The sequence below is a fragment of the Corvus cornix genome, chromosome 3 (genome assembly GCF_000738735.6).
Source record: "Corvus cornix cornix isolate S_Up_H32 chromosome 3, ASM73873v5, whole genome shotgun sequence".
Classification (NCBI taxonomy): Eukaryota; Metazoa; Chordata; class Aves; order Passeriformes; family Corvidae; genus Corvus; species Corvus cornix.
In genome coordinates, this window is record NC_047056.1 from 32700242 (window position 1) to 32727578 (window position 27337).

Sequence of the window (27337 nt, forward strand, 5' to 3'; positions counted from 1 at the left end):
TGCAAATGTAACTGGTATTAAGAACACCATGCGGGTTGTGCGCTCCATCCCAAAGAAGACAGAAACGTGAGCAGTTTTCCATGAAGCCTGATTCAGCATGTAAATCTAAAATGACTAAGTGCTTTTAAGAGATTAACATGGACAAGTTTTAACAAGTTTAACTCTTTTTCTGAAAGTGCCATTGACTGCAACGCAGGAGCCCCCAGAGTGATGTGAAGAGAGCTTGCAACAGCTGAATAGTGCCGGCTGGTGAAATTCTGGTTACAGCAGCATCCATGGCAGTTGTGCCATCATTTAAACAGTGACAGGATGCCATCCCATGTTTTCAAATTCTTGATGTGCATATTAATAATCTAATCTTTGTGATGATGCCCATTACTGAAATACTCAGAAAATAGTTCAGGTTTCAATTAGGAAACCAGAGGAATATTGCTAGCACCAAGCAGGATGTCCTTCCTGTGCTGACTTGACAGAGAGAAGCTTTATTTCACGTGTGAAACATACGGGACAAATCAATGCAGCTGAATTATGGAGCCCCAAAGGAGTCTGCCAACTTGAGCAGGCGCAGTCCTCAGCCTTTGTAACATCAATCCTATTTATTAGCAGTGGTAGAGGGGGTGCGAGGCTCTTTTCAAGCCGTAGCTCAGCAATGAATGCTTCTGGGCTTAGCTCAGTGTCTGTGAGCTGTACCTGAGGCACAGATGCTCCGTGCTGAAGGGAGTAAACCGGGGCACGGGGGGATAACACGGCCGCTCCGCCTGATCTCCGGGAGCAGTCCCTGCTGGGGAGCAGAGCTGGGAGGCGGTCTCGGCAGGGCACCACCCTCTTCCTACCTCCCGAGCGCCCATGGCTCTTGCCTTGGAAGTGCGGGGAAGTTCATGCTGTGTCTCCAGGTGTGGAAAATCACATCCAAACCCACATCCCACTCTGTCACAGCTCACCACGCTAAGCCAGCACAGCTGTCACAGTCATCAAGTTCTGGTTACAGGCAGGAAGCAGGAGCCGGCAAACACTGAGGTGGGCTGGAAAGATGGTAAAACCCAAGTGGTTTGTACCCCGGTGAACCCACAAACACCCTGACCTTCTGGGTACCTCAGCAGGGAAAACTCGGCCGCACTGGGAAGTCCACAGCAGCTCCCAGGAAGTGACTCACGTAAGCCAGGGGAGGCTGCAGCAGCACAGGATGCAGAGGCTTTTAAAATACCACGCAGACCTGCGGGAGCCGGGGCAGAGCCGCCTGGGGGGACAGAGGCGCTCCTGCCGGCCCAGAGCGATGAAGCCATGAAAGTGCACGGCGAGAGACCAAGCGAAATTCACCTCCCCCAGTGCACTCAGCACCCGCACCGGGGCCTGCGGGTCCCGCAGAGGCCGGGAGTCAGGAGAGGCTCCTTAAAGCGTCTCTCTGCCGGGAGGGTTTGCGGCGCTGGGCTCAGCCCTGCAGCTTGAGGTACGACCCCGGGGCGATGGGGTTGCGGCAGGGTTGTCTGAAGATCTCTGCCTCCCGAGCGATTTCCAGAAGCCACCAGGGCCAGGCAGGCCGGCAGCCGGGGAGGCTCTGCCTTCGCCCGTGCCCCCGGGACAGGCACCGCGCCCCCGGGAGCCGCGCACGCCGCAGTGTTTGTGCTCGCGCTGTTTACACACACGAGTTTAAAGCATCTCCCCCGGTTTCTCCGCAAATTGCTGCATTCAGATGAAGTGGCAGCTGCTGTAATTAAGACACAGTTAATTACATATCCCCTTAATTGCAATGATAGGATTTTGTCAATTTGGTAAATAAGAATTGTTAGGTTTCTTCCGGCAAGCGCAGCCTCGGCAGGGCTCAGATGTGGCTCCCTTTGTCTCCCGGCACGGGGCGAGCGGCCCGGCCGCGGGCAGAGACAGCGGCTCTCAGGTGCCAGCGGCGCCCTCGTTCGGCTGCACGGCTCAGCCCGGCTCTCCAGCCGCCCCTCCTGAAAAGCCCTTGCAGAGGGCAGCATCTGAAGGGAAATGTTGAGCCTGAGCTCCTGAGCAAGGGCGGTGTTGGGAAGCTTCAGGGGCAGGGCGGGTAAGTTGACAGGAGAGGCAGATTTTCTCAATTCTTTCTTTTTCTTTATTTAAGAAAGAAAAAGATAATGGAAATGAGTTAGACTCCTGAAATCTCCCAGTCACCTGGTACTGGGCAAAGACCATGGCCGTCGGTACAAGCACTGTCACAACCTTTTAAATTCCAGCTCTGCCCTCAAGAATGACTACCAAAAAAAAAAAAAAAAAAAAAAAAAGCCCTGCCTCTTTCTTTATTTACTGTGTCTATTTTTCTTCCTTACTGACCGTGCTGAATTTGTAAATTGCTCTTCTAACTTGCCAAGTCCAGGGCCAGCTCGAGCACATGCCGTCTGTCCCTGGCAGTTTCTGGCTCTCATATCCTGTGCAGGCCCACAACTGGCAGGCTGCTCTTCCAGGAACAAGACTCCGCCTGCACCAAGATTACCAGGTTGATACAATTTTGTCTGAAAGGAGAAAACAGGAAGACAGAAGGGTTGCTAAATGCGAGGGCTGAATCTGACCATCATCACCTGTTTCTGGATGAGAGCTGAACTGGGCTCCCACAGGAATGGCCAGAGCCTGGAGTAAGCAGAGTGGTCAATGTGAAGAGACTCCTTTCCATCCTGCTCTGGAGGCAGCTTGGTACCGATGAGATGTATGCCCCTGTTGGAATTTCTTTTCAGTGATTCAGTACACAGAGCTGTCATCCATATTAATGAATTGTGGTTGACTGGACAAGTATGTTCAGAGTGCTTGCACACAAAAAGAAAAGTGGCACAAAAAAATCATCTAACTACAGCCAATTATCTAAGATCACCCTAGAGTTAGTAGCTAGTTATGATTAGCTAGAAATTAACAAAAATATTCATTATTTGCCTCCCAATTCTTTATCCAACAGGCAAACTCAACCTTTCTCCTCATGGGAAGCAGCAAGCATCACCTCCAGGTGAGCAAGGCAAACAGGTTTGGCACAAGGCTCAGCAACCACAAAGCAAGATCAGGATATTTTCTTGACAGCATTGGCAAGCTGTTGGTATCAGCTCAAATGGTGACATATTCAGACTTGCAGGATGTTTTCATAAGCAAAAAAGGAATGTGGTTAGATAAAATTGCTTTGGGGTAGGTGCAGAGTTGGTCAGGCAACAAACAAAAATCATAATTAAAAAAAAAAATCACACCTAGAAAGTGATTCACCTTCAAACCAGCAAAATGTTTTCAGTAAACGGGTCCTGTTTTCATACCATTCAAATTTTTAATTGGTGAAGTCAGCAATGGTAAAAAGAGTGTCCTTAGTAAATGTGCAGTTGTTGCAAGGCTGAAAGGAACCAAAAGTACATTAGAAAACAGAAAAAAGGGTAAGAGTTCAAAATTATTTCAGAAATTACAGAAATGGTCTGAGAAAAAGAGGCTGCAGTGCACTAGGGCTATGAGCAAGCTTTTATGTGTAAGCAAAAAAAAAAGCAATAAAGCAAATGCAAAATGGACCGAAATATGAATCAGCAAAGCTATGACTCTGAAAAGCTGGAAAACATCATACTAGAAACCATAAGCAGATTTCCTGATACAAGATACTTGATGTCATCCATCCCTTACACTCACATGCAAACATCAGTGAACAAACTGTGTCCATTTTCAGGTTTCAGCTCCCTGGGGACAGGAAAAAATAAACCAAACACACCACCTTGGACATCTCTAAAAATGACCTCCAAGCAGAGCCCCAGAGAATTGATTAGCCTGAGGAAAAAACTGGGACACAGAAAATACCCAAAAGAGTGCTGCAGGAGAAAAAGGGAATAATCTGTCCTCCCTATCCACAGCAAACAGACCACAGAACAGCAAAGCCTACACTTGCAGTAGGAGGGATCTAAATGGGTGGTAGGAGAAACTCTCTAAGGGTGAAATACTGGAGCAGATTAGCACAGAGGCTATGAGGTCTCAGGGTAAGAGTTTAGGTCTCTGTCACTAAAGGCAGAAATCCTCCTCCTATCCCAGAACCTCATGGTCCCTCCTGGCTCCAGAACGCTGTGTCTCAGAAGCAAACAAAGCTCTCTCTTCTTCCCTGCCCCACCTTGTTTTTCCTGAGGTCTCCCTACTCCAGTGCCGAGATGTAGGTCGTAGCTCATATGACAGAAGGGTGCATAAAAAAATCCAGACTCAAATTACGCCTACACTTCCATTTCCAGACAGGTTAAAGAAAGCTTTACCTTCTGTCTACAGCAAGTAATATGTACTGGAGAGCATGTCCAATAGGACATCAGAAAAAGATTTACCCTTTCAGACCCAACCCTGGGCTTCCTCCCATGTCAGATTGTTTTTATTTTCTCACCCTCTGACTCTTCTTTAAACTTCACCAGTTAGGAGATGCTCCTACACTCAGATCTAGGAGTAACTTGAGAAGACTGCAACCTGAGGACTAGCGGGTACTACAGTCTAATTTACCAAAGTGCACCAGCACTCAGGATGGTGGCTCAGGTGTGCAGGGGCACAAGTATCCAAGTGATTTGTTGACAGATCCTCTCCCCTGTCCAGCTCTTGGTCTCCCAAGACACCACTCCATTTTGTTGTGTATATAGTCAACTGCAACATTGCTAGTAACTGGCTCCAAAATGCACTCACAGGGCTGACACCAGTGGGACTGCTCCCCCTGCCCCTTCCAAAACCAGTAAGGAAAGGAGGAACTATCACAAATCTAGGCCTAGTGAGGCACAGGGTCTTGCTCCCAGCAGCTTAGCAAGGCAAAGGGAGCCCAAGCTGACAGTAGCCATGATTGTACCTGCAAGCTTTGCCTTTCCTGATCTTCATTCCATAGTTTATCTCAGTCTGTAACCTCACTGCATGGACCTGGAAAGGTAAGCTCCCATTGCAGCCTCGGTCTTTGCCCAGTCTGTAAGTAGAAATACTACTTAGTTAAAAAACTTTACTGGTATGGCCTTCCTGGGTTCTCAAAAGCAGAACAGACTTCATCCTGGAAAAATAATTCCTTTTCAGCATGTTAAGTTCGAGAAAGTTCAAAAACAAGATTAGGCTATTTTTTAATGGATTATTATTATTTAGCACAAGTAGATTACAGATGGTCCTGCAATTTTAATTGTATGGCTGTGGCATTTGGACATACTGCTTCCCCTTGACTGCACAGGTTCCCTGCAGGTCCCTACATGAACTATTTAACCTCTGCCTTAGGCTCCTCTCCTCCCAAAGGGGCTGTCTGTTAAGACTGAAGCCACTTTTGCTCACAGCGTGATGAGGTTTTTTAATGCAGCAGGTTTGAAAAGCTTCTGAGACTTGTAACTAAAGTTTTCCGTGCAAAGTTGCAAGAGAAAGATGTAACCCAAGCATTCTAACGGCAAGTTTAAAAACTATTTCTGGATGTATATCCAGGGTGGAAGATAAATTCTGAAATGAGAGCCCTTGAATCGTACACCAGGAGACAGGCAAGCAACCCAAAGTTTGGAAGAAGTCTTGTAGATTCTGTGGTAGACAGTCACTACTGGCACTCTCTCAGGTAGCTGGGCTGGCAACCTGAATACATGATTCCTGCTGGAGGAAGGAAGATGCAACCTCCCCCACTTCCCAAAGATGAGGGATGAGGAATGCTTCCCGCTGAAGCCACGCCAGGGTAAAACTGGAGAAGAATCACCCCCGGGGACGAGTTGGGGAGAGGAGAGGAATCTCTGTTGGTGCTGCTGACTATGATGAGGACAACAGTTGTGCAGAACTGGCTGACAGGGATATGGAAATGTTGGTAAATATAACAGTGATTCTCAACAGCTCATATTGTGTGTGAGTGTTGGAGTTGTCACTTTTGTATGTTGTATAGCTACATTTTCCAAGATTGACTGAAATTATCTAAAGCATGAAAATACATTCTTTTGTAGACTGGATTGGATAAGGAGCTTTTACATCGTGCTCTGCAACTAAGTGGAAGATGCAGTGGTCTCGGTTTCAAAAAAAAATTGAACTGTGGATGTGTTCAAGGAGTTTCTAAGATGGCTGTGTCATGATGCTATTCAAAACAATACTCCTACTCAAGATCTCTGGTGAGAACTGATCTTAAGATCAAACTCCTGGAGCTGCAATATTAATTCACACTCCAGTGAAGCCGTTGCTATGGAATAGCCAAAACATAATTCACCAACTTTGATGGGCAACAAAGCACAGAAAACATCTACTTTGTTTTCCAAATAACTGGTGAGTCAGTGTTTTACACACAGCAGCCAAATTTCATTCCTCGGGAGGTAGAATAAATTATTACTTAATTGTGACAAACAAGCAGACCATATCAGACCATGGATATAATGAATCAGTCTGTGAAGAAATTCTGCCTTGAGTCACAGAACAGCACATTTTTGTCCTGAAATAAAGCACTCTTTAAATAAGTTACTGGTTCCTGCATTAGTTTCTACTCTAAGACCTGTCACAAATATTGTGTAACTCATTCTAGAAACTCCTATAGCTCTGCAAAATTTAACATTTTGTAGAACTTTTACTATTTCATGCAGACACTGTTTCTTTTTTTTCCTGGGTGATTCCTAATAGGCATGCTATCCCACAGTGAATTTTGCTACCAAAATAGAGATTAATACATTCAAGCCACATAAGCAGGTTAGTTTAGGTCATCAGCAGCTCCTTAACAAAAGGACAAACAAACAAAACACCCAAATATTTTACACCGATGCTTGTAGGAATTTGGCATGTTATACTCTGCAAAAGAAGCTAAGGGAGTTAAACAGATCCAGCATCAGTCCTGCCACCAGCAGTATGTGCACAGGTCAGGCTATCAGTTGTATAAAAAAATCCACTGAGGACTCTTAGCATTTCAGAGGGGTACTTTTTGCAGGGGGAAAAAATAAAAGTCTGCCCAGCTTTTATTTCTTACATTTAAAAAAATGCATTCATCTGCATAAACTCACATTTTTTCAACAGAGGCAAGATTTTGCCTTATTATCAATGTCATCCCCTTATTCATTTGTAAGCTCTGTACTGGGACAAAAATATTTTTCCATGACTTTTATACAAAAAAAAATCACCTTTTCACAGCTCGGGTGGGATTTTTGCTCTCCAGTCTCCTGCTTGTACCTCCACTTCACTATCCTCTATATAATTGCTTCATCAGCCCAGCCATTCATCCTGAAAAGGATGTCTGGTTTCTGTCATGGGCAGCTAGGATGGGTCTGTAAGACACATGCATCCAGAGGAGCTCCAGGGTAAGTTTGTGCATCAAAGTAAACCCACGAGACCCATGGAATAAGCCTTCCTCCTTTTATGCCTATTGTGGACAATAGTGAACCACTTCTAGTGATTTTTTTATGACTTCAATCTACAAAAGGAACAGGAGAATCCAGGCAGAGGAAACCAAAGCTACATTCAAAAGCTTTTGGCTGTACCAGGAGTCCTGCATGACCTGAATTTATCATATATTTGAGAATCTAGAATGGAAATTGCTGTAAAAAAATCTGGATTTTTTTCTCCCCATGAAAATTTGTTGTATTGCACATTGACTTTGAAGTGTTTAATAAAGAAAAAAACATAAAATGTTGTAGGCTATTTATATTGGGTAGTCAAGGCTTTGAAAATTCTATCAATGTTGAACTAATGCAGTTAGTTGCTCGACTGCAAGAGGCACAACCCTTATCCTGCCAATTACAAGTCAGATGGAGCCAATCGAACAATACTGAATTATTAAGGTCTTACTGTACATTCTCAGGCTGTTAATATCTATTAGATTACAGATGCATTATACTGAGTGCTCATTTCAGCAGCAGATTAGAAAGTACATTGATAATGCTGGCTACCCTTTGGGTGGATCATGCTATTTACATACCATATGTCAGCATGAGATTACAGAATGATTTATGCCTTTTGCCCAGACCTTTTAGTAAACTGCAACTGACTGCAGTAAACAATGAAGCTGAAACACCATCCCAACCTGGTTTTGACAATTCAGGTCTCAGGAAAAGACCACCAGTACCACTGGTACAATCATGCTTCATTCAAAGCGACAGTTGACTTGTCCTTTCTCAACACAACTAAGTGATCCGTGCTGGGTTTCCTGTCGAGAGGGACACAGAAATGAACTAGGGAGGTGTGCTTCGCTATTAACAAGCTAGTCCTAAGCTGCATGCAGGGAAAACAAGTGAATAGTCATCTCATTTTTTGGAAAAAAGAGCTGCCCCCAAATCCATGCCAACTACCAACACTCAGGTACCCCAGTTCCTTCTATAATAACCAGACAATAACTGTCAACCAGTGAACAAAACAAGGAAAATCAGCGGTAGTTGGGCAATTGTTATTAAAAATAGTTACTCAAATACACTATTGATAATTTCAGCAGCATGCATCAAAAGAGCTAGAGAGTAAGTACCTAGATGCATGCACAAACAGATTAATCAGTGAAAAAATCTAAGGCAGTGTAAGAAAATGCATTGCTTTGATACACTTGATTAGTGGTTCCGAAGTGGCAGTGAAGAACATTGGGATTTAACAGTGTATTCTGTCTAAAGTTGAATGGAAGATATTTCAACATGTATCTATTGCAAGGTATTTTAAAAGACAACACATCAAATGAGTTGTTACACTCAGACCAATGAAAAATGGTGTAAAATTTGAAGTTAATAATGCATCAGCTGTGTGTACTCAGGCATGCACAGCAGTCTATACCTTATCTTCAGCACATAAAGCTGTCATACACCAAAAATAAGTGTTTGATTACTATACCACCAGGTTTGTTAAGTTTCGCTGTTTCAGAGACTACGAACAGTATGGGCAGGAGAAAAAGCTCACCTGAGTTGCCCCTTTCATTCCCAGCTATTTTGCCTTTTACTTTTTCTAAACTAGTCACACCTTTGATTATGCTTCAGTAAGAGAGATGGCAGTGACAGCAAAAGGAAACTATCATCTTTTATTAGGAAGTAGATTTCCAGGATGATGGCAGACAAAAGCAGCATGACATCAACATCACGTCTGCCCCTTTATCTAAAGGTTTTGTCCATTAGCCGCATGCCAAAACCCAATTACATGTGGAACAGAAATGGAAAGGCAAAGCAGCAGAAGTATCCCTCACTTTCCTTCTTATTTCATTAGTAAAGGAGGCTCACTAAATCTGTAGGGACATAAGGGTATTAAATGCTGCAATACAGCACAAGCCTGGGAGATTCAGCCTCATAAATATATCAGTGGCAGCAAGAACAGAGTGAGATCAAAATACCTTGTCTGTCATCAGCCTTGTCTGGTCTAACAGGTATCCCTGCCTCCTGAAAACATCCCATTAGCAGGAGGGGACACTTGGACGAGAATCAATTTCAACTACTATCCTATGCTGCCATCCTCTCCCCTTCCATGGCAGCACCTCTAGAGCCTTCTGAGAGAGCAAGCACAGAGGAAGGGCTTGAGAAATAGATGCTTGTCAAAGTATGAAGGTTTTTCTTTCTACCACAGCTTACTACTAGCCTGTGACGGACAACAGAAAGCCTTTTGCCAAAGAGTGGGGCAATTCCTTTGAGAATTAGTTCAATTCCTTTCTTGATTAATGAAGGGGGGGAAAGGCAGAACACAGAATTTTATCTAGAGCTAAAAAGCTACACATGTCTTCAAAGCCATTTACCTTTGCCCCTGCTGGAGGTCAAGTACTAGGCTGTTGTTCTCTTCTTCCTTCTTGGTTCCACAGCTGAACATGAAGCTTGAAACAAACCTCTGTAACTTAAAGTGTTTGTTCCCACAACATTCAGGTTGGTGGTAACATCCCAGCCTATTTCCACATCTGTACAAGTGAAATAAGGGAGAGAAAAGGGGGCACTGGGTGAGGGGGAAATTTGGTGGGGTATAACCGTTCTTTGACACAAGGAAAGTGTTTGTGCACCAGTCCAAGACTTCACTCCAGGAAAACTTAGGCAAAACTAGGCATGCAGGGACAACATAATACACTTCACAGATGCCAAGTTTAACCACTTGAAATTGAAAAATTCTTTGTTCCAGGTCATGAGAGTAAATATACACCAACAGATCCTAGAACACATATATCCTGGACCAGTACTGGTAGGAGAATGATTTCAACTTTCCAGGCCTGCCCTTGAATGGAAGAATCAAAGAAAAATCTCAGCTGAATTTAAAAGACAGCAAAAGAATATAAATCACTATTGCATCCAAGGCAGTTCTGTTTTGTTGCTTTCAAAACACTGCACAAATACTTTGTCTCATTTTAGGCTACTGCTGTATTGCTCAGAAATACTGCTGCATCTGGGAATATGAATTCCTCCACTGAAAAACAATGGTAGTTTGTACAGTGGAGTTACAACAGTGAAAAAATGGAAACCTTGAAGGTCTCTGCTTGGCAGAAGTGAAACACAGCTCCATAGATATGTTTTGTTTATTCAGTGATTGTAGAAGGAAACATGCCCTCATTTATTTATTTATTTATTCACTTCTTGAACCAGCTAGGCCCAGAGACCTTGGCTAGTAGTTTTCACTGAAGCACAAATCCCCTTGGTGCCTCCTACAGCTACAGGGAAACAAGAATACTTAGTAATTATTACCTCTTGCTCACACTGAAACATCAATTCCATCTACTGCCTCGAAAAAAGTAATTTTTTCCTTCTAAATAAACACTGGAATTTCTGTTTCACATAGTTCTATCCCTCCTTTTCTCTGCCTGGGAATTAGGAGGAGATCTGCAATTCAAGATGTCCTTTAGCTAGGGAGGGATGGTATGGTTCTCTCCTGGACCACAGGGCTGACAGCAAAACTAGACCTTCATCTTCTCCAGAAAAAAAAAAAAAAAATTACCTTGCTTACTTTTTAATGCTGATCAGAATGATCTTTATATGCAATACTGATACAAAGGTTTCTCACTGTATTTGCCAATTTTCCAGCATTCTGTGGTATCCACCTTTTTCCACACATTACACAAGTAAAATACAGACCCCACTTACTGCTCTGTCACATGCAAGCAATAGAAAATGCTCCCTAAAAATCAGTAGTTTCATCCTTCAACCCTCCTGTCTCTCCTCTTAGGATAAGCAATTTTATTTTGTGTCAGTTTAGAATAAAAAATTGGGCTAACCACCTCAGCAGCAACATAGTCCAACAAATCTATTCTATTTCAGGCAACATATGGTTACTCAAGACAAACCAAAAGGCCTCGTATCTTTTATTTTGCATTAGAAGTTTCTTATACTCGTTCACGTATTCTTATATGCAGCCAAAATCTATTAAACTAAATCTAAAACTATTGCCCCACCCTGATAGAAACTTGGGTTTAGGAAACAAAGTAAGTTTTATTTTAAAGTGAAAAGGAAGCACATGAATACCACAGCACAGTGTGTAAAAACAGAGTCATTCTTAGCAATCTGGAAAGGGAATATGTAATTACTGGGTTGTTGCTAAAAGAAATCAGATTCTTTGGAATAGATAATAATGGTTATAAATTTAAATAGTTCTAGAACATTTCCACATTTCCCAACTATAATCCAAAATATGTCAGATGTTTTGAGGTGAATACTTGTTATTTACCCTACACCCAAAGCAAATACATAAATACAAATACTTTAAATGTTATTTCTAAAGCATCTTCAGCTTATGAACACAGAGTGTCTGCACTTTGGCAATCCTCCAGAGAAAGATCTTCAATTGACTCTGAAGAAAAGAATTTAAAAGGGCATCAAAACGTTAAGACTTCTCACAAAATACAAATATAACCCCATTTAATTAGGGGAACAGTTTAAGATACACGCCTTGGAAGTGGAGAAGCACCGAGTTTTTAAAATGCCAGGGAAAGAAAGAGTAACATTATAAAACATTTAACTCAAAATCAGAACGGTTCTTTAATAATTGCAAATGAACTTTTTACAATATCGTTTTTCTAACTTTCTGGGCACACTTCCTGGTAAACACTTGAGCATCCTCTGTGAGTTACAAAGAGTAAGTTTTCTGTGTTATACAGCTAAAAAAACCTGGACATTCATAACAACTTGGCATCACATCTTCTTTTAAAAAACAGATCACACAATAATTTAGACAGCATTTATAGCATTATAAAATCAGACTCCCCCTCTTTAATCACTCACAAGAGCAGTCATTAAGAATACAACAGCTTTAGGAATACAAATAATGAGGATGTAAAACTATCTGTGCAAAACTGCATTATTTTTACTGTCTAAAATTTCAGGGAAGTAACACCGCCAAAAGCAGAGAGAGGATAACAAAGACAAACAGTCATGAAAGCAATGCTACCTTAGATTTTCAAACAGGAATTACATTATGAAGTAAATACTAGGTAAAGAAAAAAAAAATCTGATGGCACCTTGAACAACAATGACAAGTGTCCTGGAAATTGCAGTTGAACACGAATTGATACAGGTTCATGTCACAGTCTCTTTCAGGAGTAGCAATTGATTTGGGGGTATCAACTCTAGCATTTCTTCCCCATGCAAAAATCTATCTTTCCAACATCTTTGCTTTGCGGGCTACTAATGCATTTAAGAATGAGCAGTCTTTTGAGGAGTGTGCTTTCTTCCATGCATCTGAAATCTTTAAAACAGCTGGATCATTGATTCTCTGGATTTCCCTACTCCAATCCATTTAACTGCAGGAGAGAAAAGCAAACTTTTATTGTAAGTAATACAAAGCAAGAGTGGATTGTATCTTAAGATAAACAAACTCATCTTAAGTACCACATTTTGAAGAAAACCACAGCATATACTATTCACATATTAAGAAAGTATAACTTTGTCTGTTGTTCTCAAAGGATGCACTGATAACTTCAAAAAAGCAGGTATTCTTGAAACTGCCATAATCAATTTATCACTTTTACAGATTATAAGATAAAAGATAGTTAGAAACTATCAGAAAAGTAAAGACTTTCATCATCTCCTAATTTCCATCTCTGGATGGAACCACAGGATCATCTTTATTAGGGAGCATAGAGAAATATTGATATATTCAGGATATGTTCAGGATCTCTTACTCTCACATATAATTCATTACACTAATAACCCATAGTCCCACTGACTATGACAGTAGCAAAACTAAACCCCGAATATCACCAGTCTAAAAGACACTTGAGCAAGTTACAAAAAAAATACATCTTAATTGAACAAGAACTACAGTATAAGCCATGGAAGGAATGAATATAAAAACTTCTCAAATTAAGAGTTCAACAACTAAATAAAAAGTAGTAAAACCATAATCACCGGTGGCACCAGGTACATCACAATAAGCACAGTTACAAACTAGTTTTCAGTATTTTGCGTGTTCATTAATACAAAATACCAAACAGGTTTCATGCAGCAGAAATAACCCAGACAACAAGAAGAAAAATCTGTTCTACTTACCAGGAACACCCAACTCCATTTCTATAAAACGAACATAATTTTGTGCATTTACAGGCAGCTCATCGAACGTCCTCGCATTTGATATGTCCGTAACCCATCCTGGGAGTGTCTCATACTGAACCTCTACTTTGTTTAAGACTTCGTGGTTGGCTGAGAAAGAAACAGAAACAAAAATTTTATGTCCATGGACACTGCATATTCTCTACCATGAAACACTAATTGTAAAGCTTTTATTCTTTCCTTACACAAAGAGGTTTGCTCATAAGATAATACAAGCACTGAAGTCACTGAAGTGTCAGGTTTTTTGTTAATATAAGCATGGGGCGGGGGGGGGGAAATCCAGTAGCTATCAGGACTCAGACTTTAGGAATTCCAGTGCTCAGTCACATGCAATATTTTGCTGAAACCATAATCTTTTCAGTTCAGAAAACAACTTTTCAGGGAAATAATTCCCCAAAACGTTCTTTTTTTTTTCTGAACAAACACTGAGAACCAGCTCTCCCTTCAAGAGGGAATTGTGAAAGCAAAATTAAGAACCAGCCTGTAAGTATCAAGAAGCTAAAACATATTTTACAATGGCATAGGAGTATACTTTTTACTAAACACAGTCATAAGATGTAGTTAATACTTAACAGACTTCTGATGCCCAGACCGTTTGCCCCAAAACTCTACAATGAATTTGCCAACCAGTGTGGAGTCCCACTGTATGAACAGTAACTGTTCCCACTGCTTCTCAGAACAGAAGCAATATTTTGTCCTTCATTTTGTAACTTGCTACAATGTTGTCCTTTAACTATGAACCCTGTGATGATTTCTAGTACTGAAAAACATGCTAGGCATACTGTAATGGAATTGAATCACTCCAGTAATTATCTGAACATTAAGTCTTGGAATCACACAGGGCAGCAAAACAAAGGGCTTAAGTCTGAAAATGATCAAAATATACTGATAAAAAATGGGAAAAGCCAGGCATTCCTTCTTGCCTTCCTGAAAAAGGGGGCATGGCAATTAATGTTATGTAGGATCAAGTCACTCCTGCCAGGACAGCTGGTCAGCTTGGGAAAGTGTTTGAGGTGCAAGAGGCACAGCAGAGATGCAAATGCAAAACCACATACTAATCCCCTCCAGCATGTGTGTAGCCAACAAACTCAAGCTTAGCACATTGAACAATTTGTCCTGAGGCAGGCAGCAGCTCAACAGCAGCAATGCTGTAAGGGCAGCTTTATTAACTAAGCATTTTGAGAAAGGCTGAAAGAAGACTGCTCTGCTGTCCTCAAAGTCTATAACAGCATAGAAATGCGCAAAGTTTTGGACCAAGGTGTTCCCAGGCTATGGCAAACGATCCTGAACCAATACTCGTGGCAATCAGAACAGACAGGCAGGCACATTAAGGATGTTGGGTTGTAAAGGCCAAGGATAAGCACTTTACTGTCAGCAGTAACAAGTGAGGTGCTGTCTGCTGTCCAGGTGATCTGTACAACAGAACAGATACACTCAAAGTGCAAAACCACAAACTGATCTCCCAGCAGTGCAGATGATTGCTAGCCTCCCTCTTTCTGAAGAGGGGAAATGAACGAACACCTAATCTTGGATGTCCACAGGGCTTTTTTTTCTTTGAAGCCTCCTGATGAGGCTGAGGGAGACAGGCTGAGCTGAAAGCATTTGGTACTGAATGGTCTAAGACTACAATCTTCCATTAGCCTGTATTAGTTCAATTCCTTACTTCCCCATAAGAGAGAAGAAAAAGAAGGGTTACATTGTTTGATGCTTCAAATGATTCTTTAATTTTGTTCCAGCAGGTGTGATATAAGACGATGTGTGGTGACGATGTGTGGTAAAGACAAGCCACAAACTGAGCTCAGTGTAGTACCAGATCTAATCACCATCTATATTTCTCTCAGCTTTTCACTGAAGGGATTTACCTTTTAGGGTTTCTAGAATATTCCTTAACAGCTTAACTATATAACAGACAGCAAATATAATGATATAATTTGGGAAGTGATGTGATGTTACTTCCAACTCAGAAAAATAGCTCAGATTTGGGACCTTGGAACCATTGTAAGAGAAAGATCCTCCAGCAATTTCCAGAAACTGAACATGAAAATAGTCATATATAGGTCAGACCAAAGGTGCATCTAGATTAGTGTTCCAGCTCTTTAATCTACAGCAAATGCCCAGGGAAAAAGTGCAGGGGAAAAAAAAAAACAAACATGAAAGTAAAGCTTGTCCAAAATAATCTCCCAATTTCCTAAGCACCTGTGTTTTCAAACTCAGTCTCCTGAGCTAGAGGTTATGTCTCTCTGTGCTGAAATCAACTGATGTCTGAACTTGGACAGGAGGCATTAGAGAACTAGACCATAGCTTTCACATTCTTTTAAAACTGATTGGCTCAAAGCTAGCAGGAAGTTCTGTCTTCCATAAACTCCTGTCACTGGCCAGCAAAAGACTACAGCCTCAGTAACACTGCCTGAAGTCAGCAGTAACTTTACAAGACATTTTAGGTTCCTGCTTAAGAGGCAATTGTGAAATGCCCACAGAAAGCTAAGCTAAATAACCCTGAGTGAGACTCGTATGATTCTCTGATCCAGGTGGGAAAAGGAACAATATATTAAACATGGCATGCTTTTCCTGAGATGGTGGGTACTGTGTGTGCTTCTAATTTAGACACAGTCATTTCACAAGAAGGGTAAATCATGAACATCTCCAAGAGAGTGGGAGGGTAGGAAGGGGAGAGAGAAAGAAACAGTCTGCCAGTGAGGGATTCCCAGACTAGTTTTCTTTAAATTAAATTCAAATGTCAGTGGCAAGTTTGAGAAAAAAAAAAATTATACAAGCACACAGCATGCAAAAATGCAGACATCAGAAACAGTCTAATGGTCTGCAAAACACAAAGTGGGAAGAAAGTTACCTTTTGTTTTTTATGGCGGGGCAGGAGTACCCTGCAGCATGTGTGCTGAAAATGCTGCCAAATGTTGAGGAGTGTAGCAAAGAGAGGTGTGGAACACAGAGGCACTGTGAGAGACAGCATCTTTCAGCTTACCAGAAGTTCAGCTCAAACTCCTTCCTGACACTTTAAGGAAGACAGTGTGTCAACAGCTTCTACTAAAGTTCTACCAGAATTCTTAATTGTTCATACAGTAAAGAAAAATACAGGCAGGTGAGCCACACTGTGCTGCTATGACCAAAGGTCAGCTACCTTTTACCTAGGCATATATAGGGAACAACGTCTGCCCCCTCAGGAGCTGTATCTAACAAGATTCTGGCCCTATCTGAGAAGTACAATGAATGAAGATGAATGAAAAAAAAAAAGCAGTTACTGAAGTCTTAGCACTGTACAACATGGCCACCTGCTTATGTCATCTTTAAGGATGGACTGCTAGAAAAGGTTCTCCTAGCTTGAGCACAAGGTCAGACAACAGGCTACAGGAAAAGCATTTACTGAGTAGTTCTCAATTCAAATGTGCAATCTCCATTATGTTCAAAGGCTGTTTCAAGTAAACACAAATATCCTTAATGTTTTGCTATGAGTATCAATCAGGTAATACCTGAGTCTTTAAAAGGGAAAAGCATTCCCTGGTTCAGTGCAAGATGAGTACTAATTTCCTGAATCAAAGTCATTCAGCATGCATTCAGACTGGAACTGGCACTTTTGTTTGAAGATCCTGTACAGCAAATCAGTTAGAGAACTCCCACAAGCACATGGAGAAACAAAAGATTTTTTTAAATTCCTTATGAATTACTCTTAACAGATATGTGCTATTTTCAAGGACTAGTGGCAGTCATCACTTACTCCTTTATATGTAATTACGTCTTTGTACTACATAAATCCTGTGTGTGTTGTATCCAATTACTAAGTTGATCTCACCCACAAAAAGTTCTCTGATGATGATGAGATCATTTGAAAAACTGTAACCTGTGACCAGCCTCTAACGCTGAGGTACCAATTAGAATGAAAATGGGCATCTATGTGCACATTATAAAAATCAAAAAGCCCAATCTTTAGTACTGTTTTATGTTCTTCCATTTTTTCTGGAGTATCTCTATGGCAAACTGAACAAGATGCATTATCTATAAAGAACACTGGCTTGTGGTACTTGAAAATTTTAACATACAGGTAAACTTTTCAAGTAAAAATGACCACTGCCCTCATCAGGAACTACAGTTTCTATCATGCTAAGCTGATGTACATTGGCCATGCATTAGAAAATAGTCTTGCTTTCTTTCACCTAAACTAGTTGTTAGTTTCTTCACCCATCCCTTGTCCCTCGTTTACACTGTGTAGCTGTAACAGGTTTTGGCTGCTCCATGAATCATTAAAGGGAAGTGAACTGTTAGAAAAGTAACAGAGGGAAAGAAAAACTTGGCTTTTCAACAGGACCAGTTCTCTCACGGGGTTCACTGCATGCTTAAACAAAGACCTGGCCTGCTAAAAATGGGCAGCGATACAGTAGTGGGAACAAGATAACAGAGTTTAGAGTATGAAATAAGCTTCCAATTTAGCTTAAAGGTGATGCAGGCTGTATAAAATAAAAAGGACAAATAGTAGCAACATGTATGTTTTACAAGCTTTATATAGCTCTTTGAATCTTTCTAGTAGGCAAAAACCAGTATTTGGTACAGGTGTCTTTAGGGTGCAGGTACAAGTGTGGTAAAAGATATGTCTGGTGCCTCTGGAAGACATTAATGGTTTGATGCTGAAGTAAAATATTGCTCTTGTAAGTTTTAAAAGAAGAAGTTAAATGCATTTAAAAGTACCAGATTACATTTCACCAAAATCTAAAATTTTTAAATAAGCAGTCTTACCAGGAAAATGAGGTATGATTTCACCATCTAGTTTGTATGCAACACCAACTTTGATTTCTGGAAATACATCCAAGATATCCAATTTGGTAAGTGCCAATCTATAAAGAAACATTACTCTGGTTAAACAAGTTCAACAACCCTTGAATCTTATCACATTGTAAAAAAAAAAAAAAAAAAAACAACAAAAAAACCCCCAAAACAACAAACCAACAAAGAATCAAACAAAATTGATTCCTGCAATTAATTTTATTTCTTCAGAAAAATATCTCATATGACACTAATCTGTTATCTGGTCAGACTTAAAAAAAAAAACATCCCAAACCAAAAGCAACCAACCACTGAAACAAAACAACAAACCAAAAAAGGTTTAAAGACAGTTTTTGTTGCATCCTTAATCTATTACTACATGAGAATGTCAAAAAAATGAAAGAACATATATTCTCCAATTGAATTAATTTGTCTATGGCTTTAAGTGTTATAATTTTAATTGGTGAGGGTGCTGCCAAGATACCTAACCATTTAAGGTATAGCCATTTAAGATGACCATTTCACTGCATGATGCCTGTTGCTGTCTGTTCCTGTCCTCTGTGAAGGCAGAAAAATAATCAAACCCTAGCTCTACAAATACCTGGCTGCATCTTATTTTAAATAAAACCCACAAAGAACAAGAAAAAAATAAATATTTAAATAAAATATGTATTTATACTATTTGATCTGCTAGAAACTTTATACCAGTTTGTTTCAGGCACCAATCTTTCATTTTAATTAACATCCCAAAGACATATCCAAATTTTTAATATTTACACATACTAATGAAAATACTGGTGGGTTCCCATCTTTCTTATTTTGAAGACAAAGAACAAAAGAAATCTCCATAAAGAAAGGAAAGAAAAATCTATTTGTATGAAAATGTCAAATGTAAAAATATTTAATGATAGGAAAAATGAGGAATGGCTAATTTATCAAAATATCAAAACAATCAACAGATCAATATTAACAGTACAAATGTTACTAACTAGTATATGTACAATTTACAGTAATCTACAGCATTTCACGATTTTCTGTCATGTTGCCAGCAAAGCTGTGCAAACAACTCACGCAGTAAATCCATTAATCATGTAGACATATCGGAGTGACACAAGGTCCAGCCAGCCACATCTTCTCTTCCTACCAGTGGTAACACCAAACTCTTTACCTCTCATTTGCAGCAATTCTCCAATTTCCTAACAAAGAGTAAGACACATGAGTGTGTGGATTTCTTTTGATGATGCAGGTGTTTACTTAACATTTTACAATATATTGTATATTAACTTAAAAGTCCTTCCCCCAGTTTTTCACAATGCTGTCCATTTGGATGAAGACAGCAATACAAAATGCTGTTTCTAATTCAAGAGAACAATTTTTAGGCAAACTTCTCAAAATTTGTTCCTGCTGTAGCCTTCTATTCCACAGAAATATCAAGAAAATTACACTCAGGTTTGATAGCCCAGTAAGCTCAGTCTAGAACCATGAGATTGAGACATCCAAACATACTGTCACCTACCTACTGGCATGTAATCGTTGTTAACACTGACTTAACAAAAGACAGACAAGACACACCACATTATTTCAGCCAGCTGCAGCTCACACCAGAGGCTGTAATACTCACGTTATTCTGTTCTGTAGGAAAGGCACCAATTCCAACTCTGGTTGTGTAGGCTTTCACAACCCCGTACACTTCTCCGATGTTCTGCGGCGGCATGCCCAGACCTGTGCACACACCTCCAACTGTGCAGTTTGATGAAGTCACAAAAGGATATGTGCCTATTAAAAACCAAAACATTGGGTTTAGAAAGTTATTAAAACACTGGGTTTAAACTGTTTTTTTAAAAAAGTCTAACCTGGTGAGAAATAGTATTTGCACTGCACTTACCTAGATTTTACAACATTGAAAACCAAAACACACAATAAATGTAGTTTACAGTCAAGAACACATTCAATGAGCTCTTAGATTTGTATGTACGTTGTCTGATCCACCTTTTTAGGAAAAGGTAGAAATCTTACCACTTACTTCAGCTGGTAAATATGGACTATATAACAATTCTGAATGATCATACAGGTAAAAAAAACAGGAGTAAGACACCAGAGAAATGTGCCTTGCTTTCTTATATTAAATATACTCACTAATAAAACAGTGCAAAAATTTGAAGGGAGACTCTTAAAAAGCCAGTATTAAAAGCTTAGAGAATACAGGTCTACTATTTTTAATTTTTAGAGGGAAAATAAAATACAAGCTCTACAAACTGGTCAGCACCTTATAAGGATAAGAAATTGCAATGAAATGCAGAATTCTGGAAAGAACAACTTTACTTACATAATCAAATAAAAAAAGATCATCATTAAAAAAAGAAGACTCCTGGAATATAGTCTAGTGGTTCAAGTTTGTCTCTAGTTAAATATTCAGCTCTCATTTAAAATGCAGTCTAGACTGCAAAGAAAAGAGTTAAACATCTCAAAATCCTTAGGTTTATACCTTTTTGTTTTATTAAGTAGTGGAAAATGAAACCAAGCATGCCAGTCCTCAGCTGAATTGTGAACAATACTTCAGCCTCACTATAGCTGCAAATAATCAAGAAACTTCTACCTGTTGTGTCAGACATTTTTGTATGTCTTTTGATATGAATCAGAGATAGGTAACAGAGGAACAATCAAGACAAAAGGAACTGAAAGCAATATAGTTCTTTCAGCAACACATACATCTTTAAAAAGTCAAAAATCCTTCAGAGACTGCTCAGTGAGGTTTAGCTTCAGATTAGCTTCAGGTATCTCAAAATGCTCAAGAGAAAAACCTGGGCATAGAAGTGATATGTAACAGCACTTTGCAAGCATTAATTAGTTTTTAATCTGAGAACACAGTAATATAAAGCTTTTCTTTACTGACAGGTGAATATAGATAGTAGATGTCAAAAACAATGAACAATTCTTACTCACTTTCACCTCCCAGCCTAATAAATTTACATTGCTTTATCATCACCCTGTACTTAAAAACACAGAAGACCATACATCCCCACACCCCCACACAAATGCACACGTGAACTTCACTATAGGATCTGGGAAAATGGGATGGACTGCAAGCCTGGGATTTATTATCCTCACTGCCAACAGACACATATTTATAAATCTCACTTCAGTATTAAGACTCCTATGCAACAAGGCACAGACAACAGCCTCATTCAGAATGCTTAATAATCAAATTGGCAATGTCAAACCTTTCAACTAGGGCTTGTCTATTGTTAACACAAGTATCCAATCCACTAGTGGTATCTACCTAAGGAGAGCAGATACTCTGTGTGTTTGAGTGTCACAGCAGAGGCAGGGAAAAAAATCTAACTAATCCAAACAACTCCATATGTATTATAGACAGACATACCTGAGGTATGTCTATAATAGTATGTCAGACTGCTTGCACCTTCTAATGACATGAAATCCAAAATACTCACCATTTACAAAAAAAGACCCCCTTAGATAGACTCTTTTGCAAATATTTCCGTTTCGCATCAAAGATTTCCCCGTGACAAGCGTATCTGAAGACTTCTTTCTGCCTTCTTTTTTTGTCTTGTTAAAAAAAGGATGTGTCTTCTAATACTCAGATTATCATGGGAAAGTTTGGTGCTTATACTTACAGTGACTAATCTAAGACATATCGTACTCTTAAAAGAAGAGGCTTTCAAACTGCGTATATTTGAAAATGCCCAATATCAGAACTTGTATTGGCTAAAAGCTGAGTGCATGCCAATTTCATATTTGACAGCAGTCCTTACAGGCTGCAATTTCAGCCATTAGCATCTTCATAACAATAAAAATGATGTGGTTACAAGGCAAGTGAGACTGAAGAAAAATGTGACAAAATGCAGGAACCAATCATATAGGCTTCTTATGCTTACACAGAGGTATCACATTATCTGTTGTTACAACATAACCAAACATAATCCTCTAATTAAAAAGAAGCTGCTTTTACAAGCTAGAATCTTCTAATTAATTAGCAAACTTACAGTGTTTTAAGAAAAACTGCATAATTTTTAATATCGAATAGACTGGGATAATCTTTTCACTCTTGCCTCATTAGCAATCCAGATTACCAACACCTTTCCCGACATTGTGAAAGTGGAAAACTGTTATATAAAGACTTTAAAAAAAAAAACCAAGCTGATTTTTCCAAAGTCAAGAAGTATTTTGCATATATGCTTTGTCTCTCAAAGCTCTCTATTTTTATTCTCAAGTGATTTCCACAGATGTATAAAATCATGAGTTATTTCATGTAAAATTTAGAGACACTGAAGTACTAGCTACACTCTAAGAGGAGCCACTTGATCTTTATTGTCATTCAAATTATTACTCTTGGCAGAGTCTCCAGCTTTTTGAAATAATTTAATAAACACACCCACTCACCCACCCCTGTATTATTTGCTAGTCAGAGAGAGTGCTGTTCTTCCAAAATAAAAACCATTTCTGCCATGAGAACAGCTAATCACAGCAGAGTTTATATTTAATGTTCCTTTTTCACAACGTAAGCATATAGCAACATGTGTCTCAAAAAGACCATACCTACCAAAATCTATGTCCAGCAGTGCTGCATTTGCACCTTCAACTAAGATCTTCTTTGGTGGTCCATGTAAAGCCTCATACATGAAATAAACACCGTCCCTTACCATTGGTTTTACTTTTTCCATGTAGCCCTGAATAATACAAAAGACTATTGTATAGTATAATTTCATTATGATAAAGGCAGCCAGAGTAGAATTGCTATTGTTCCCTCATAACAACGCTCATATTCCTTTCAAAAAGGAAAAGCAAACAAAAAAATGTTAAATATGCCATAATGTGAACAAAGGGAGGAAGAATATGAGACTCAGATTTACACAATAGGTATGTATATTCTTCCTAGGTGGAAAGAAAAAAGGGGGAAGGGTGAGGAGGAAAGAAAAAGCCAAACTTCTGGAATGCCTTAGAAATATTCAAGCATATTGAGTATTATCACTATACTGTATTTGGTATTTCATTTCCAAGTGTTCAAAATGTCTCCCCCAAAACCACCATGTAGGGAGTTCCCCTTCTGGCCATCTGAAGCCAACAAATGCACACAATTGTGAATTGTAATTTGTAAGTAGAAGTAAAAAGTTATTTATTGGAATTAGGCGTCAAATGCCTGAATGCCACTGAGTAGCTGGATGCAAGAAGCCAATAATGTTCAGATTATCACTTGGCAAACAGCCTTTCTCTTCCATGAGAACACATGGAAGTTCTCATTTTAACAATTTACTCCACATGAAATATAACGCTTTGTTTTTCAGAACTGAATCAAGTGCATTAGCATAAGACAAGTAATTTTCCTTAAGCTACAAATACATATTGTGTTTCCACTTTAACCAGGAGTTTCAGATATTCTGTAATCCTGAACTGCATTAAGTAAACTATAAAGCATTATGAAGCAATCGACTGTAACTGCTTTCTAGATCTATATATTAATAAAAATACTACAACTCAACATGTACAACAGGCCTTATTTAAAGTAAAGCAAATAGAAGTGCTAAGAACTCCCATATATCCTATTCTAGAGCTGTACAAATTAAAGGTAGAGGAAGGATGATTTCTTTGGCCTTTCTTAAAGAATTATCATGTAATTGCACATGCTCCCCCTGTTCCACACACACCTCAATGGTTTTAAACAGTGTCACATTTGGTTGACATTTTAAGGGTTAAAAAGAATCTCATATAGGTAAGTTTCTATAAAAAGCATAAACAAAAAGGTGAAGGGTAAGACACCTGACAAGATTTTCAAATAATAACTTGGATGCTGTGCAAATAAAACCTAATACGAGTGAGAAAACTCTCAACTGTCCCAATAGCAAGGAAAACATCAAATCAGAATTCATAATTAACCACAAGATTAGACTGCTGGCAATCAGGCTTCATTAGCTCTGCTGCTATCAATTTACAGTTTTCTATGTTGGTAGACAGTATTTTTTTTTTTCTTAAGGCTTATTACTTAGAAAACCAATTTACTTCAGTTCTTAACTTTCTGAGACAAGGAATTAGTATTCTGCTTTACAATGAAGCATGTGTTTCCCAACTACAATCCTGGTTTTTCTCCTAGACTCTATGTTTGAGCAAGTAAAAGTAAGTCAAGAAGAAATCACCCTGTACAAGCCTTTTTCTTAAAATTCACAGTATCTCTCTTGAAACCAAATTTTGAAATGTTGCATAGAACAGGGCCAAGAGTGTCCTTAAGGATAGCAGCAGACTCTTCAAAACTGATACATACAGTTTCCTGTGATATATTCTAACTCCTCACACAAGCACATGCATCAGTCACCAAGGGATTTGCACATCAGTAACTGCACACAGTGATTATGTAACTGAAGAGACAGAAGCATGCTTACCTTCAGCTTTTCCAATTCCCCTTCAATATCTATCTCTAAGGTAGGATATATTGCTTTGTACTGATTGGCTAACACTTTGAATCTGAAAGGCAAAAATGCTTCACTGATGTTTCTGTTTATTTGTTTTCCTCCTCAACTCCCCACCAACCCTTGATTTTTAATGGTTACATATCTGCAATTATTTGGTAGCTTAACCATTTCAAACAATAAATTATGATAACAATTACAATCTTATAATTTAATAGAATTACATATAATTTTTTATTTTAAAAGAACTTTTAATTAAGAAAAGTAACAGGAACCAGATGTAATTGCTTACACAGGGTACTATCCAGAAACTGAAAACTATGCTTACAACTGTGTACAGTAATTACCTCTCAGAAAAGTCATCGAAATCAGAAACAAGATCACACATTCTGAGTCCACTTCGAGCTGCCTTTGAAGAATATACTGGACCAATTCCTTTTTTGGTAGTTCCCAAACTTTGAAAAGATAACAACAAGGAGTTATTGATATAAAGGTATTCTTTCTTTAAAGCTATTCCATCCTTAGCATAAAATGAAATGCTGTTAATTGTGAGCATTTAACTCATTTTAAGCATTTAAAACAAAAGACGCTTTTCGGATGTAACCTCGTGTCAGAATATCTCTACTTATACAAGCAAATATGTTTATCTTCTACATAGTTCTGGTTTTAAACCAATAATTTTTTGTACTTTAGTGAGCTCTTACATACTTATTTGTACACAATTCTGAACTTTAATACTTAAGGGACCAAATGCCAAGAAAACATCTTTCAGTATTATGAACTGAAACTAAATAAACACTTTCCTAAAATACTGTCCTGAAGACCTAAAGAAAGTCCTCCATAAAGTAACAGAACAAAGAGTATGGATTTTAAGTTTGTATATAAGAAATACCTCAGCTGGAGCCAGGAAAACAGAAAACACTACCAAACATCCAAAAGTGACAGAGACACTCAAAAAGCTCTCTGTATGTTAAGGGTTCAGGAATGGATTTTCCACTGTAGCTGATTCTGAAAACCTGAATTCTTTTTCTTACCCTTATCTGCCCACTTTGTCTGAAAAGCCTTTTCCAGCTTAAATCCGTGATGATGTAATACAAAACTTGCTTGCACTGACTTTACCCTGAGAGAAGTACAGCTAGTTCAGAGAATGTCTTCTGCCACAGTCATGCTACATAGCTACCAAAATGGAGCCAAATTGCACTCATCACAGGCAGATTATCAAGTATGTTCCCCATCATGCTCAATACATTAAGTAGCTTTTTAAGGAGAAGTGAACAGGTCTGCAGTATTTTTAGAAGTGTGCTACATGTTGCTAAGCTTACTTGTTCATTTGTTTTAACTGGTTTGGTTTGGGGTTCCCCCCCCATAAAGACACAGAAAGCCTTCTCTTCATCAGTTATAAATTCTGCATATGCAGAGTGTCCCATAGTGCTTCAAACTGCCTTGAAAGTACCATACCATAACTCAGTTCAAGAGAGTCTCCAGGTAAAGTAGGAGGCACAGGTCATATCTGAACTTTATTTTAACGAATATCAATCACTTGATATGCAAGTGAAAAGAAACAGTTCATAGTAAGTACATAACTCCTTAGTAGTTCCTTAGTAGTTTGGATTACATTCAAAAATACCTTGGACAAAAGCTGGAATTCTTCCAGTTAGACTCAATACCAAGTAATCTCAGGGAGTGATGTCTACCTCCAGTCCAAAAAAAAGACATTCTAATGAACTTTGCATCACACTCTATCCTTCAACCAGACCAGAACATTGTGGCATAAACAACTGACTCTAGCCTCCATCCCAATTCACACTCTCCACAGAGAATCTTTTAAAAGAAGGGTTGGTTTCCATTTATTTTGTTTCATTAAGACATACCAATTAATAAAAAAGTTGTCAGAAGACTGTACTTACAGAAGCTAAAACAATTGTATAAGCAGAATATACTGTATTATATCAGCTTTTCTATAACGTTTCTGCAAGGGAAGCTACATGAGCCTTACTGGGGATGGTTTCTGAGTTACATTTGACCAGGTACAAGCACTCAGTTAAAAGAAAAAATAAACTTACCATTTAGAATTCTCGAAGTCTTAGACACAAGAATTTTAGCCCCAACTATGCTATGTAGCCAAATCTACAGTAAGACATGCTAGCAGACTATTTCAATTCCTTGCCCCCAACAAACAAGAGACAGTTGTTTGATAATCCATGATAGCTTGTTCTTAGTCTGTAGTACTACTCTCCCCACGACAGTCATTTAGCCTTAAAATTCAGGAGGAAATAGGGTAATTTTAACAAGCTTGAAAACTGTTGCAGAATATCAAGAGCTCCACTGAAAGAAGAAATACAGCATTTGTAAGAGTGACTTTAGGTTTTTTGGCTTTGAACATAACTTTCTTCCTGCGATTTTTTAAAGCAAATTAATTGGGCTTTCCCTTACAATCTTTAACACTAACCCATAAAGTGGTGCCTTCTCTCAAGTAGCTGAATGACTGGCAGTGTTTTTAACTGCAAATATTGTCATATAGCAATTTTAGCTTGCGCTCATTCAAGAATAGCTGATGCACACATAACGGCTCATTAAAAGAAGTATATTCTTCCATATCTATCTATATGTTCTGTTTGCTTTCTAAGTCCTAAACCAGCGGGTAACAAGGGAGCTGGTACAGTGCAGGCAAGTGACCTTGTGTAAAAATAACTGACCAACCATCACTCAATAGTGTGAAGCAAGATACACCCAAATCAGACA

The 27337-nt window shown here is 39.2% G+C and overlaps 1 protein-coding gene across 2 annotated transcripts in view; it reads right to left on the reverse strand.

The window, feature by feature from the left end:
* Nucleotides 1–11271: 11271 nt before the first annotated feature.
* ADSS2 (adenylosuccinate synthase 2) overlaps nt 11272–27337 on the reverse strand; it is a 36630-nt gene continuing 20564 nt past the window's right edge. For both annotated transcript variants that reach the window (XM_039569381.1, XM_039569379.1), the window contains 8 exons: nt 24943–25050; nt 24569–24650; nt 22738–22864; nt 19798–19952; nt 19248–19372; nt 18150–18247; nt 13347–13496; nt 11272–12598 (listed from right to left, as the gene is read on the reverse strand). In XM_039569381.1, the coding sequence (XP_039425315.1) occupies nt 12546–12598; nt 13347–13496; nt 18150–18247; nt 19248–19372; nt 19798–19952; nt 22738–22864; nt 24569–24650; nt 24943–25050 (898 nt within the window). In that variant the 3' untranslated portion in view covers nt 11272–12545. The remainder of the gene's footprint in view (nt 12599–13346; nt 13497–18149; nt 18248–19247; nt 19373–19797; nt 19953–22737; nt 22865–24568; nt 24651–24942; nt 25051–27337) is intronic.